Genomic DNA, 12,376 nt, shown 5'->3' with positions numbered 1-12,376 from the left:
TTCTCTTCTTGTTGTTTTTTTTTGCTTTCTTCTGCTAAGCTTTTCAGTTCAGCTTCTAATTGTGGTCTCTTCTTCCCCCTTCTTCTTCTTCTGCACTATTTTATAATTTGATTATCAATCAAATGTACAATCGTTGCTGATTTCGCTCGAAAACATTACTCACACACACTCACAAGATAGCAATACACACACACACACTTGAACGACTCTCCTTCTTCTTCTTCTCCACCCTTTTCCTCCACTCGAATATCGGGGGGGAAGATTTGGCTGCTGCTGTTTGGGGAGCTGCTGTTATTTTCACTCTCACTACTGCAGCAACAACGGCAGAAGCAGCTGATGATGATGGTGGTCGTGCTGATGCTGATGTTGTTGTTGTTGTTGTTGTGGCCAGCACTGCTGCATTCGTGTATTGGTGCTGTTCGATTCCACCACCGTCGACCAAACGGTTTCGACCTTTTCTACTGCTGCTTTATGAATGAAACGCGGCTGCTCGCACTCGTCGAACAAATTATGCATTATTCCATTGAGCATTGAGCACGCCTCCACACCGGTACGAATGTCCTCTTTTTTTGGTGTTGCTACACGTTTTTCACGAAATGCTGCAACAAATTAGAACACTAGGGCGTTAATACTTTCCACGAATAATGGGGGTTGCGGGGGGACCCACGAGACGACCTTCCACGTGTGTGTGTGTTTTTGTGGCACGGTAGACGGGGGGAGGATTCCAGATTCAGAATGTAGGTTCTGCCTTGCTTGGGCAAATCGGCAATCATAAGAGAAATGGGGCCGTTTTACTTTTTTTGCAGGTCAAATTGAAATAAGAATGGGCGAAAGGACATCGTTTTGAACTAAACTTGGCTAAACTAAGATCGATTTGACAACAATTTTAACACTAATTTTTTTTTTCGATTTTTTTCTAGTTTTTAGTAGTGTTCTACGGAAAACTTCACTTCTTTTGTTTTATATTTGTTTTGTTTCATTTTTAAGTATTTTAAGTTGCATTTATCATGTTTTGTTTAAGTTTGTTTTTGATAGTATTTGCCTTACTCTATCACATTGTCTCGTTACTTTTTTACCTATCTAGTTTTTTTTCCTGTTTTTACAGTCACTTTTTCAATTTTTTGCTTTTGCTACTCTAGAACGATACCATTAATATTACTTCATACTTATTTCTGCATAATATAGAGGAAATCAGTAACAACATTTCAAAAAGGCGAAACCTACGATCCTGCCGTTTCGGGAAAACCAACATTCAAAATTTTGCAATTTCGATCAATTCCTATTTCCACAAAAAAGCATGAAAACCATCAATTTTGTCAAAACGTAATAGAAAATAGCAATAATTTCATCATAGAGAGCAATTTGAAATTAATTAAGGTGTTTTTGCTATTTAAAATTGAGAAAAAGAAATTACGCCTTTTTGAAGAGCGTGCCTACATTTTCGCCCCACAGTATTCGCCACCCACTCAACCGAAACCACGGTTTAGCCCGTCAGGTTACGCCACAAAGCAGAAGTAAACAACAGATTCGCCCTTTTGTTTTTTGTTAATTTTTCGGGTTTTTAAAGAAAAAAGTGGTGAAACAACTGTTTTATCATTGTGAAACGTTACAGTCAGTGATAATACAGTGATATTTGCAACCTCAGTGATAAAAAATTGGTCTAGAAAGCCTTTATAAACAGTCCGGTTCAGGCCAAGACTCGTTGAGCTAGGATACACCGTAAGTAGCAAGTTGGTTTGACGATGTGGTCTATATTGAAGTGACGTTCCTTGGGGTGTACCCGCCGGAAGTGGGAGACATGACACCCCGCGACACCATCCTGCCTTCTCAATCTTTGCATAGCTTCAATGGTTACGGAGGCGATGATTTTGTACGGCATTCCTCCTAAACCTCCCTACACTAACTTTTTGTCCTGCAACTGCTCGACCCAGAATCCCCGGATGTCCCAAGAACCGGTAAATTATGGACCTTCATTTCTAGATTGTGAATCCAGACCAGATCCGATACTACAATAATTGAAATTAAAATGTTATGTATTTTGGATCATACAAGTCTGTGTTTGTTGTGGAATTGTGGTCAGAGACATCAAAAACATACATTTTGATCCATTTTGAGGATTGTCAGGTAAAAATTCACTAAATTATAACAAAAATTTAGTATTTCTTAATATACGTCGGAACTTGCAGAAAACACTACATTCGCCCCTCGTGATTGGATGAAAACACAAGGGCGGAAACTCAATTTGGTTTTTTTGATTGATGTTGTTGATTAGCCCTTTTGTTTTTTGCTTTTAAAACTACGTATTTTCGGAATTTTGAGATGATGGAGGGTGTTTTAGAAGCAGTTTTGTTCGCTTTATATGATTCTGACAAAAACTCAGTTTGTTTACATCTGAGGGTTTCGCCCTTTTGAAAAGTTGTTACTGAAATGTTCGTAAGAAACAAAGCCAATGTTGATCCCAGAAAAAGTACATTTTTAAAAACATTGGCAAAGTCACAACAAACTAATCACACTTCCAACCTTAGATTTTTTTAAATTTTAAGAGTTCTTCTTTCCAAAGCTTTTAAAAGATCAAAAATTGGTTGAAAATTTGATTTTTGGCAAAATTTTCGATCGAAGCCCGTCTAGAGGTGGGGATTGTAGACCTGGCAACTCTGTCATGAGATAACAGAGTATCACTTCAAATTTGGAAACATTTCAAAATGTCATAACATGAAAATATCGCAAAATCCGCGTCAGCGATGGAAATATCAGCATCAAAAGAAAATATTTTGATGATCGTGAAGAGATAAAATCGGAAGGAAACATGGCTCTCCTCTCTCGCGCACGAAAGATCGGAAAAAAGAATCTCAAAAAATCATCATCTTGATCATTCGGTGGGAATTTTTTTTCAGTGATTTCAGAACTACACTTGTAGGTGTAACGTCACACGTCGAAAAATGACCTGACATAATATTAATTTGAGTGGTACCAACAAGGAGATTCTCAAAAATTCTGCAACTGATTGATTTTCTTTGAGAAGTTCGGGAGCGATTTTTTTTTGCGTGCTTCGCCTTCTCCCTCTTTTGCAGGTGAAAAAAGTTCGCAAACGAAAAAGATGTTTATGCTATTATTCCAGCCCTGATCAGTGTTTATCCTCCTGACGATTCAACATTCCCCAATTTAAATAATGTTAATTTAATGTGAAGCGGCACACCATTCGAAATTAACTTTTTTTTAACATGCTTAAATTTGGCGGAGCTATTTATACTATCGAAACATGGAATAATCCCGAATTTCAGCATAAACAAACCACCCTTTCTTTTTTGGCACACAGCAATTTCTGATGTTCGTTTTCAGTTAATATTTACTGAAATCTGCACTACTGAAATTTTCAGTTAGTTTTTCGCTGAACTTCAGTTAAAATTTGTATGGAGCTGTCAAAATTTGCTGAAACTTCAGCAATTTTTCATTTACTGAAAATTTTAGTCGTGCAGATTTCAGTAAATTTAACTGAATTCAGTAATGAGGGTGTGTTGTGTGCACCATCCCAAGGATGTCGGGTCGATTTTCGTAAATTTTCGATGAATTATTTTTACATAAAAAATAACTAGCGTAGTGGCAGTGCGTGGCCGAATGGTTCCGGTGTTCGCTTTGTAAGCGGATGATTCTGGGTTCGATTCCCATCTGCTCCAACCTTCCATCGGATGAGGAAGTAAAATGTCGGTCCCGGCCTTGGTTGTTGTTAGGCCGTTAAGTCATTCCAGGTGTAGGAGTCATCTCCATGCCATAAGTACAAACAACACACCAAACCAACCAAACACCAAACGGCGATTGGACTCGCAATCCAAAGGTCGTCAGTCCAAACACTGGGGTGGAAGGTTCCTTGGAGTAGAAAGAGGTTTGGGTGCCCTCTCCATTCAAGCCTTCGGACTCCTAGGTTCGAGCAGAAACTTGCAATAGAGACCACAAAAGACCCGGGGGTCGTTAATGTGGATGGTTTGGTTTTTTTTTTTTGATTTTTGAACTAGCGTAGTTTCCGTGAAGTTTGCAAGACAAACAATTTTGAAAATACAGAGCGGAATCGCTAATTTGAATATGCGAATCCAAATCCGCTAATAGGAACGACTGACAGCTGTCAAAAGCTTGAAACCACGTGCTTTTTAATTTGAATACATTCGAATTTGTCGGGAGCGAATGATCCATAGGGTAAAAGTTCCCATATTAAAATCAACAATTTATTTTCATAAATAAGCATCGAAATAACTGAACAGTTGACTAATGTGCCATTAAACGAGATTTGTGAAGCTGCCAGGAGTAAAATTATCTATTTAATTAAAATCTAATAAAATCCATTCTGCCCCAAGTGGATTTTAATTTTATGGTTCCACCACCAAGCCTATAAATGATTTGAAGCTTTTTTTGTTGTTTGTTTACTTCCCACATATGCATTTCCAACAACTAGAATTAAAACTTTCGTTCAAGGGTCCTGATTTTCGGTTCAAAGATCAGAAATTACTTACTCATCACCGAACGAATGTTTGCCGACTGTGGCGTGCAACCATTCGCGAGCGAACACGACTTGCACACTATCCTTAGAGAGGATAAAGTCTAACAAAATACCAGCGTGGCGCTGATCAGTCCTGCACTACCACATTTTGTCGTCAATTAAAATTTGGTACGGTGGAAATTCGGTAACATAGATTATACGATGGTAGAAATGGAGAACTTCCATTCGAGCAGTTTTTGCTTTTTTCTACAATTTCTTATGGAGCGAACTGTCAAAAACTGCTCGACTGCGGGTGCTCCAATGGAGCATTTCCATTCGAGCAGTTTTTGCTTTTTTCTACAATAAAGTTACCTAAGCCCGAGCTCACGCACACTTGCACCCCATTTGTTTTGCTGGCGGGTACAAAATTTAACCTCAATCTTTTTCGTGTACGTACACGCAATACATGCGCACGTAGATAACTCTATGTATGGAGCACCCGCAGTCGAGCAGTTTTTGACAGTTCGCTCCATAAGAAATACATTGTAGAAAAAAGCAAAAACTGCTCGAATGGAAGTGCTCCATTCCTTATGGAGCGAACTGTCAAAAACTGCTCGACTGCGGGTGCTCCATTCTGTTAAATGAGTCTTTAATGTTGTGTAACAAGTTGTGTAAACAACAACATTTTAAAATATTATTGTTATTGATAACATTAATTTTAAGCATTATTAAAAAAAACAAAATTGTATTTTATGTATAACATTTTGGGTGCCAAAATCAACTGTTTGAATATTTTTACCGTGATGTTTTGGTAAGTACATATTAACTAATATTTTTTTGTCAAAAGCGCACAAGTAGCATTATTTTTTTTTGAGAATATGTACAAAAGCTCTTCAAAATAGCTACAGAAATAAAATTTGGACTGCACCCTAAAAAGATAAGGTAAACCGTTTTCCAGACTCAATAATTGTCCAACTTTATGTCCGATAAATTTCAATCTGCGCTCAGAATAGCCATATTGTCAGTATGTTAATTGAGTGTTTCTAGTTTTGCCTTTCTTACTAAAGAAAGGTATAGGTTTTACTTTAAGCCAGGACGTCATTTTCATCTTCGTAAATATGTCGATTCAGCATGAATTTTAAGCGGAAAAATCGTCAAAAAATCACACTGCATCGATTTTCGACGCTCTATCGATTCACCTTGACAGAACTCGTCTATCTCGAATCCTCGAATTTTGAGAAAATAAATTCCGTGGAGGTCGAATGATGTTCGTATGTGGTAAAATTTTGCAAAATTTTGTGTCGCGCCGTTCTCAGCTCCCATAAATCCGATTTCGATTCTTCTGAATGCAGATGAAAGCTAGTGTGCTGAACCTGGGCGAGTTGCCACGCAAATTTCGAAATATCCATCTGTTTTCGGATGCGGCCAGACTTTTCAACAAAATACACAGTTTTCAAATGAAAATATGGTAATTTTTTTTTCATTTTCATATTTTTTATTTATCTCAAAAAATTTTCGAGTTCTACAACCTCCCAAATTTTCATCCAGATCCATAATCTGGTTCTGGAGTTAGAGCCGTTTGATTAACCTACCAAAAGAAAAAAAATCCCTAAAAAAAGGTAAAAGCCCACCTGGTGACCTTCGCCAACATTTTTCATTTCTGATTTTATTCAAAATTTCTTGCTACATTCATAGTACAGACCATGAGTGAGCATCTGAAACAAATTCGACATCGATCGGCAACAGGAAAGAAAGGTATAGGTTTTACTTTAAGCCAGGACGTCATTTTCATCTTCGTAAATATGTCGATTCAGCATGAATTTTAAGCGGAAAAATCGTCAAAAAATCACACTGCATCGATTTTCGACGCTTCGTCGCCAAGTCGACAAGTTGTCAAGTTGAGCTTCGAATACTGGCGCGAGAATGTTGGCGCATATATTTGCTGGCTCGACTTATACTCGTTTGTAGTAGCTTGTCTACCGATGTTTTCTACAACATGTAAGATATCGTAGCTTTTCGGTTTCTTTTGCCCTGTCCGTTTTTACATATCTGTCCAATGTTTATTTAAAAAAATTTGTGACATAGGACATTCATCCGGCTACAATCAATTTGTTTCCCGTGCGCTCCTAAAAACGCCTAAATGTAGACTTCATTTGTCGTAAGTTTATCTAACAGGGTTCATTGGATTCCAATAGGAGCTTTCCAAGCTTTCATCGTTTATATCGTTTTCAATGTTTTCAATGCTGGCGACGCCAATGGCTTTCTACCTAAGGTTCTCGCGATTGAGTGTGTAGTGGTGCGGTTGTTGAAAATAGCTATCTCTGACTCTGTCACTTTCTTAGAAGCTTCTTAGGCTAGCTTCCCTGCACCGTGCGGCACACGCGGTTCACCGAAGCTAAAAAACCAAAACCGCGGTGTGCATTGTCACTGGCGCATGGGAAGCTTGCTATGATCGCGTTTGTCATAAACGCTTGTTTGATTACAAACGTACAAGCATATTGTACGATTGAATTAATTATTTTGGTGAAAATTGCGTTTTTTATTTCTTTTGGAAATCATATCATTTATAATACTTTGCTTTCATCATAAGACTTTCTTTTGTGCTGACGTTATAAATAAACAAAGTCGATGTTATGAATTGATAAAAGTTCTACCATTGTTATATTCTTTAGTAAGAAAGGCTCTATCTCACCCCAGGTGGGATTAAATCGGGTTTTTTTTCTGAAATTTGAGATTTTGTAATAATAAAACTGTTAATCAATAATATATGTTTTATCAAAGGATAGCAATTGGTATGTTTTAAAACCACGAATTTTCAAGAATTTGATCTAAAATTGAGATGCTTTTAAATTTGAAGTAGCGACATTTTTTTAATTTTCTCTGACTATACTGAATGGAATCCATCGCCAAAACAGTAAACCGTGAAATAAAAGTTAGATTTGATAAAATTTAGTTCAGAAAATCAGAGTTTAAGCTAATTTTCTTATCTGATTCCTGAATAAAAAACATGAAAAAAAATCTAAGTAGGGATACTGCAACACTCTGCTAGTATTGTTGATTTTTTGAAAACTAACAACATATTCAGTTAGCTATTTCCTGACAGTAAATTTTCCTTTCAACCAATCTGTTAAGGAGTCCATTTGCAAAATCAATAAAAATAAAATTAAATCATTACCTAGAATTTAATGTAACAGGAAAACTTTAAATCAACCTATTTTTTTACTCAAATTATAATAATAAAATCAGAATTCCTTTAAGCAATCGGCAATCCTTTAAAACAAGGAAATTTATCAACATTTTGAAGTATTTAGAAGGGGCGCCAAATTGATGCACTGCCAAGGGCGCCGTAGACCCACAGGTACGGCTCTGCCTATACCCTAACTGGCTCAATCGGCCTTGCCATCACAGAGCCGTGCGTCTATTAATAGATCCAAGATCTGTTGTTCTTCGTCTTGACGGAAGATGATGTTGTCCTGGTTGTCTTGTTCGAAGAGAGCCTGCCTTCTTTCCTTCACGCGTTGTGGTGTGGTTGGTTGGTCATCTTCCCGTCCATTCCCCTCTCACTCAACACTAGTTGGGCTTGCTGTTAGTAATAAGACGGGATTCGATCCCTGATCGTCTGCTTGAAAGGCTGATCGCTAAACCATTAGGCTAGCAAAAACGCAAAAAATACAAAAAAAAACGGGGGAAACAACTTGTTTCACTAAAACTGCGATAATTTTTAAATTTGAGCGATGACCTATACTTTTTTCGATATACCAAAAGTTGCGTCTTTCAATTAGGCCGTTGCAAATATTTTTCAAAGTTTATGTCGCCCCCTTCAAAATTGGTCTGAATAATCAGGGGGCAAAAAACTATTTTTCCAAAAAACTTCAAAAATTCCAAGAAAATAGAAGTCCAATCAACTGAAAACAATCTGAAATGCATTTTTCTGTATTGATAATCATATTTAGCATGTTTGGGCTTGTTTAAAAATGTTTTGAATTTTCATGAAACCACCGCAAAAAAAAAAATTTCGCAAAAAATAAAATTTTCCTCAATACATAGATATTTTGGAAACTAATGATGGCAAAACAACTAGACAGATTTATAAACTTCAAAAAATATTTGCAACGGACTTATGGAAATTGCAAAAGTTATTGGGTTTCGTCAAGTGTTACGAATAGAGGGCAAATTTTAAGATTTTGAATGTTTCTTGAACCACGAATTTCGATGTCAGTTTGACTTTTGTCGCAGAGTGCTCATATTTGGCGTGAGTCCATCTGATCAACAGTTTCATCTTAATCAGAGCACCTTAAGACGAGTTGTGACACATTCTAGAAATACTCACTCTTCATAAGCGTCGATAAATTTTGAATTGAAGTAAAAAAATAGGTAAACGTTAGAGACATAAAATTTAAAAAAGCTATAAAAACTTGACCATAGTAGAATATCTTAGAATGTCAGTCTAGATAGACACCATGGTGGCGCTCTACACTGTACAACAATGCGTTCTCTCTACTTGAACTAACCCCCCAAACTGAACAAGCAAAGACCAACCCAAGCAATTAACAAAACAAAGCAAAATTGCAATGACGATGCCAGCAACAAAGTCTCAGCACAATTTCAATCTTTTTGAAGTTGAAGCCTTGAAAACGTGGTAGCCGTTGTAGGTATATCGACGAGAGTGTTGGTCGTCGAGGCCACGTTCGACTGCTGATGGTCAAAGTGACGGTCTACACGACTACAATAGTGCGTGCAAAACGTTGACGACTTAATGAGCGTGCCTCGTAAAATGCGAGTGAAATCGTCGTCTTCAAGGAAAATTTAATGTTTTTTTTTTTTTTTTGGCTAGTGGGCGATCGCTGGAACCGGATTCGTTGGCTTCTACGCCAGTTTGGTGAAATTACAACTAGCAACTAGATAATTAAATGAGTTACAACGACGATGTTAAATCTGGTTCTCGCGTTTGATTTGCTTAGCCTGCATAGCTCGTCAGGAACTGATTCTCTCTCTTAATGAGAAGGGCAGAGGTCGCGTGCGAAGTGGGTTGTGCATTTTGAGCGAGTGCTAGGTTCGACGTAGTTTCCCTTCGAATGTTTTCACTTTAAATAATAAAAATTACAGATGTTCAACAAGCAGATTAAAAGTGTTAATCACAATCCTATGCAGAACTTGCCACCCTGCCCGTGTGGCCCCAAAAAAAGTGAAGCAACAAAACTCGAAACAAATAGCAAAAATCGAGTGTAGAATGTTTGTGTTTGTGTGTGCACAGCATACAAAAACACACAAACACTTGCTCGCTGGCCCCCACAAGACGGAAAGGGGACGACAAAAAAGCAAATAAAAATGCAATAAGCTGCTGCTCTCTGTCCAATCCAACTCCAAGGTGTTCCGACCGGAGATGACAAAGAGTCGTCGAGAGCTGCTGCTGAGAAATCAAACCAGACAACAAACAAGACTGCACGTTTGCGAGGTCACTTGACATTCCGGAGCTGCTGGTTCTCTCCAGATGGCCCCTCTTCCGTGTTTCAAACTCCTTCTCCTCCTCCTCCTGCGTGATAATTGACCACAATCCGTCGCGGTCGTCATCGCCTGCTTTTTCAGGACGACATCCCCCTGCCGTAGCCTTCTGGTACCTCCCCCTGCAACCCATCCACGTACACACAAACTCACACACGATGACCGCACGGCGAAAACGGAACGGAGAAAGGAATGAACGAAAAAAAAAAGGTGAGACGACGACGGCCCAATCGAAGTGCGCGAGCCCCCGTCCGCAAATTCGTCGGGATGAAGAGACGAGAAAAAAGTAGACGAAAAAAGTAGACGAAAATTTCGGCCCCGGACACACTGACCGCGAGCGGCGGGCCGAAAAGAAACGCGTGATGGCGACCAACACGGTTTCGTTTTTTCCTTTCGCGTCCTTCGATGGTTCGCGGCTGCTGGATGACAGCGCGGTGTGACGAGAAGAGTGCTCAGTTTTCGAGCAGTTTTGACAGCTTGCGTGTTTGCGGGAGCAGATTTTGTGAAAGTTGCAACGCAACGCAGCTTGACTTTTAGGAAATCTAGGGGAAATGTACCTATTTACGTCAATCATCTATCTTCGGCATATGGAGAGTTTGTTCGACTTCAGCTACACAATATCTGTTTATAATGGCCCATAAGATTACATTCAATGCACTTCTGATGCTGCTTTCATGGCCAATAATAGAAATAACGTGGGCAACAGGGAATTTTTGTCAGACCAGAATAGACTATGGAAATATTTTTGAAAAATGCTTGTAAGAGGAATACAAATCAATTTTGGTAAAAGATTATCCAGCATCATTCAGACCCGACCGCTTAGTAGGATGGGAATGGGCATATTTTCCTGGTGAACATTATCAAAAGGATTTGAATCAAATTCAAATTAATTTATTTCAATTGCATTACCCAAGTAACCATTAAGCACTGAACCGTCACTGTTTGGCCCTATATGCGCCTTCAGCTGAGAGTAAAAGCTAAAAGGTTTTTACTTTAGCACTAACAACAGTGCTATATAGTGGCCACTTTTGAAATTTCCCGGTTGTTTGAGGCCTTTACTGTTTTTTTATCGAACCCTGCACAAAACTCAAAAATGTTGCTCTCTTTCTCGTTTTCCTCCCTTGCATGCTCTATTTTGGGCTAGATTTTGGGTTTGTTTTCTACTAATAGGTTACGAACTCAGTTGACCCGAGTGGGCGATCATTTTGTTTTTCTCGAACTTGACCAGTTGGAGATTTGATGCCCGTGTAAGACACACGTTGAAATAAGAGAATAATGTTTATGCTGAAGCTTAAAATAGTTTTTTTTTGTAAAAAAAAACCTAGGGAGATAAAGCTTAAAAAGATCAAAAATGCCAATCAGAAAATTCATCTATATTTGAAAATGCCTAATAGGTATATAAATAAGTAAGCAAATAGCAACTTTGAACACATGTCAAGCGATCATAAATTCCGGCAAGTAGTTAAAGTTAACGGAAACATGATTGCCACAGCAATAAAGTGCTGTTCGCTACTCCTTGTATGCAACAGCGAATTTGGAGGAAACCCATTCGGCCCTGTCTATGTTATTTTTTTTTTAAATGCAAAGTGCACTTATTTCTGGGGATGAGGAAATAAAACGTCGGTCCCAACCTTGGTTATTGTTAGGCCGTGGGACTCGTCTTCCTGCTTTAAAGACAAACAACACACCAAACCATGCCCGCTCCGGTGGAATAGAGCACTTCCATTCGACCAGTTTTTGCTTTTTTTCTATAGATGTAATGTATTCCTTAGACTGGTTGCAACGCGAAGTTTTATAATTGTTTCAAATTGCGAGCAGTTTTAAATTTTTAGAACTGGCGGAAATGAAACTAGAACACGGTGCTCGCAACGCGCTGATCTAAATGTTGTTTCAAAAAATGCTTTTAATTGTGTGCGTATGATTATCAACACAGCATCATAGTGTGTGTAAGAATACGTGGATATCTCCATATATCTGATTTTTTTGAAACTGGTTCTATTCCAGTTCCAAATCGTCTCACGTTTGAAACAAACTCGTCGAGCAGTTTTATTCCGGTTTCAAAATACTGCTCGAAAAATAAAACTGCAACTCCGCGTTGCGGGTGGTCTGTTTCAGTTCTATTTGAAAAATGAAACAGCTAGAACAAAGTAGAGCCGCGTTGCAACCAGTCTTAGACTGTCTGCAGCGCGAAGTTTTATAATTGTTTCAAATTGCGAGCAGTTTTAAATTTTTAGAACTGGCGGAAATGAAACTAGAACACGATGCTCGCAACGCGCTGATCTAAATGTTGTTTCAAAAAATGCTTTTAATTGTGTGCGTTTGGTTATCAACACAGCATCATAGTGCGTGTGTAAGAATACGTGGATATCTCTATATATCTGTTTTTTTTTTAAACTGAGTTCTATT

The 12,376-nt window shown here is 38.3% G+C and overlaps 1 protein-coding gene across 1 annotated transcript; it reads right to left on the bottom strand.

The window, feature by feature from the left end:
- Positions 1–14: 14 nt before the first annotated feature.
- Positions 15–10,103, bottom strand: LOC6048421. The gene is made up of 2 exons (XM_038250880.1): positions 9,905–10,103; positions 15–599 (listed from the first exon to the last, which is right to left on the bottom strand). The coding sequence occupies exons 1-2, from the start codon at positions 10,101–10,103 to the stop codon at positions 307–309; spliced, it is 492 nt and encodes a 163-aa protein (XP_038106808.1). The 3' UTR covers positions 15–306.
- Between the last annotated feature and the right edge of the window lie 2,273 nt (positions 10,104–12,376).

Source organism: Culex quinquefasciatus, chromosome 2, assembly GCF_015732765.1.
Source record: "Culex quinquefasciatus strain JHB chromosome 2, VPISU_Cqui_1.0_pri_paternal, whole genome shotgun sequence".
In the NCBI taxonomy this organism is placed as follows: Eukaryota; Metazoa; Arthropoda; class Insecta; order Diptera; family Culicidae; genus Culex; species Culex quinquefasciatus.
This window is presented reverse-complemented; position numbering and strand designations above follow the sequence as displayed.

Bases quoted from the DNA above. Each gene is read 5' to 3' on its own strand.
- LOC6048421 (XM_038250880.1), bottom strand. From the start codon at position 10,103: ATGGGTTGCAGGGGGAGGTACCAGAAGGCTACGGCAGGGGGATGTCGT. The intron at 600-9,904 runs GTTTGTTGTCTG...AATTTGTTGCAG, and splicing joins CCTCGCAAACGTGCAGTCTT to CATTTCGTGAAAAACGTGTA.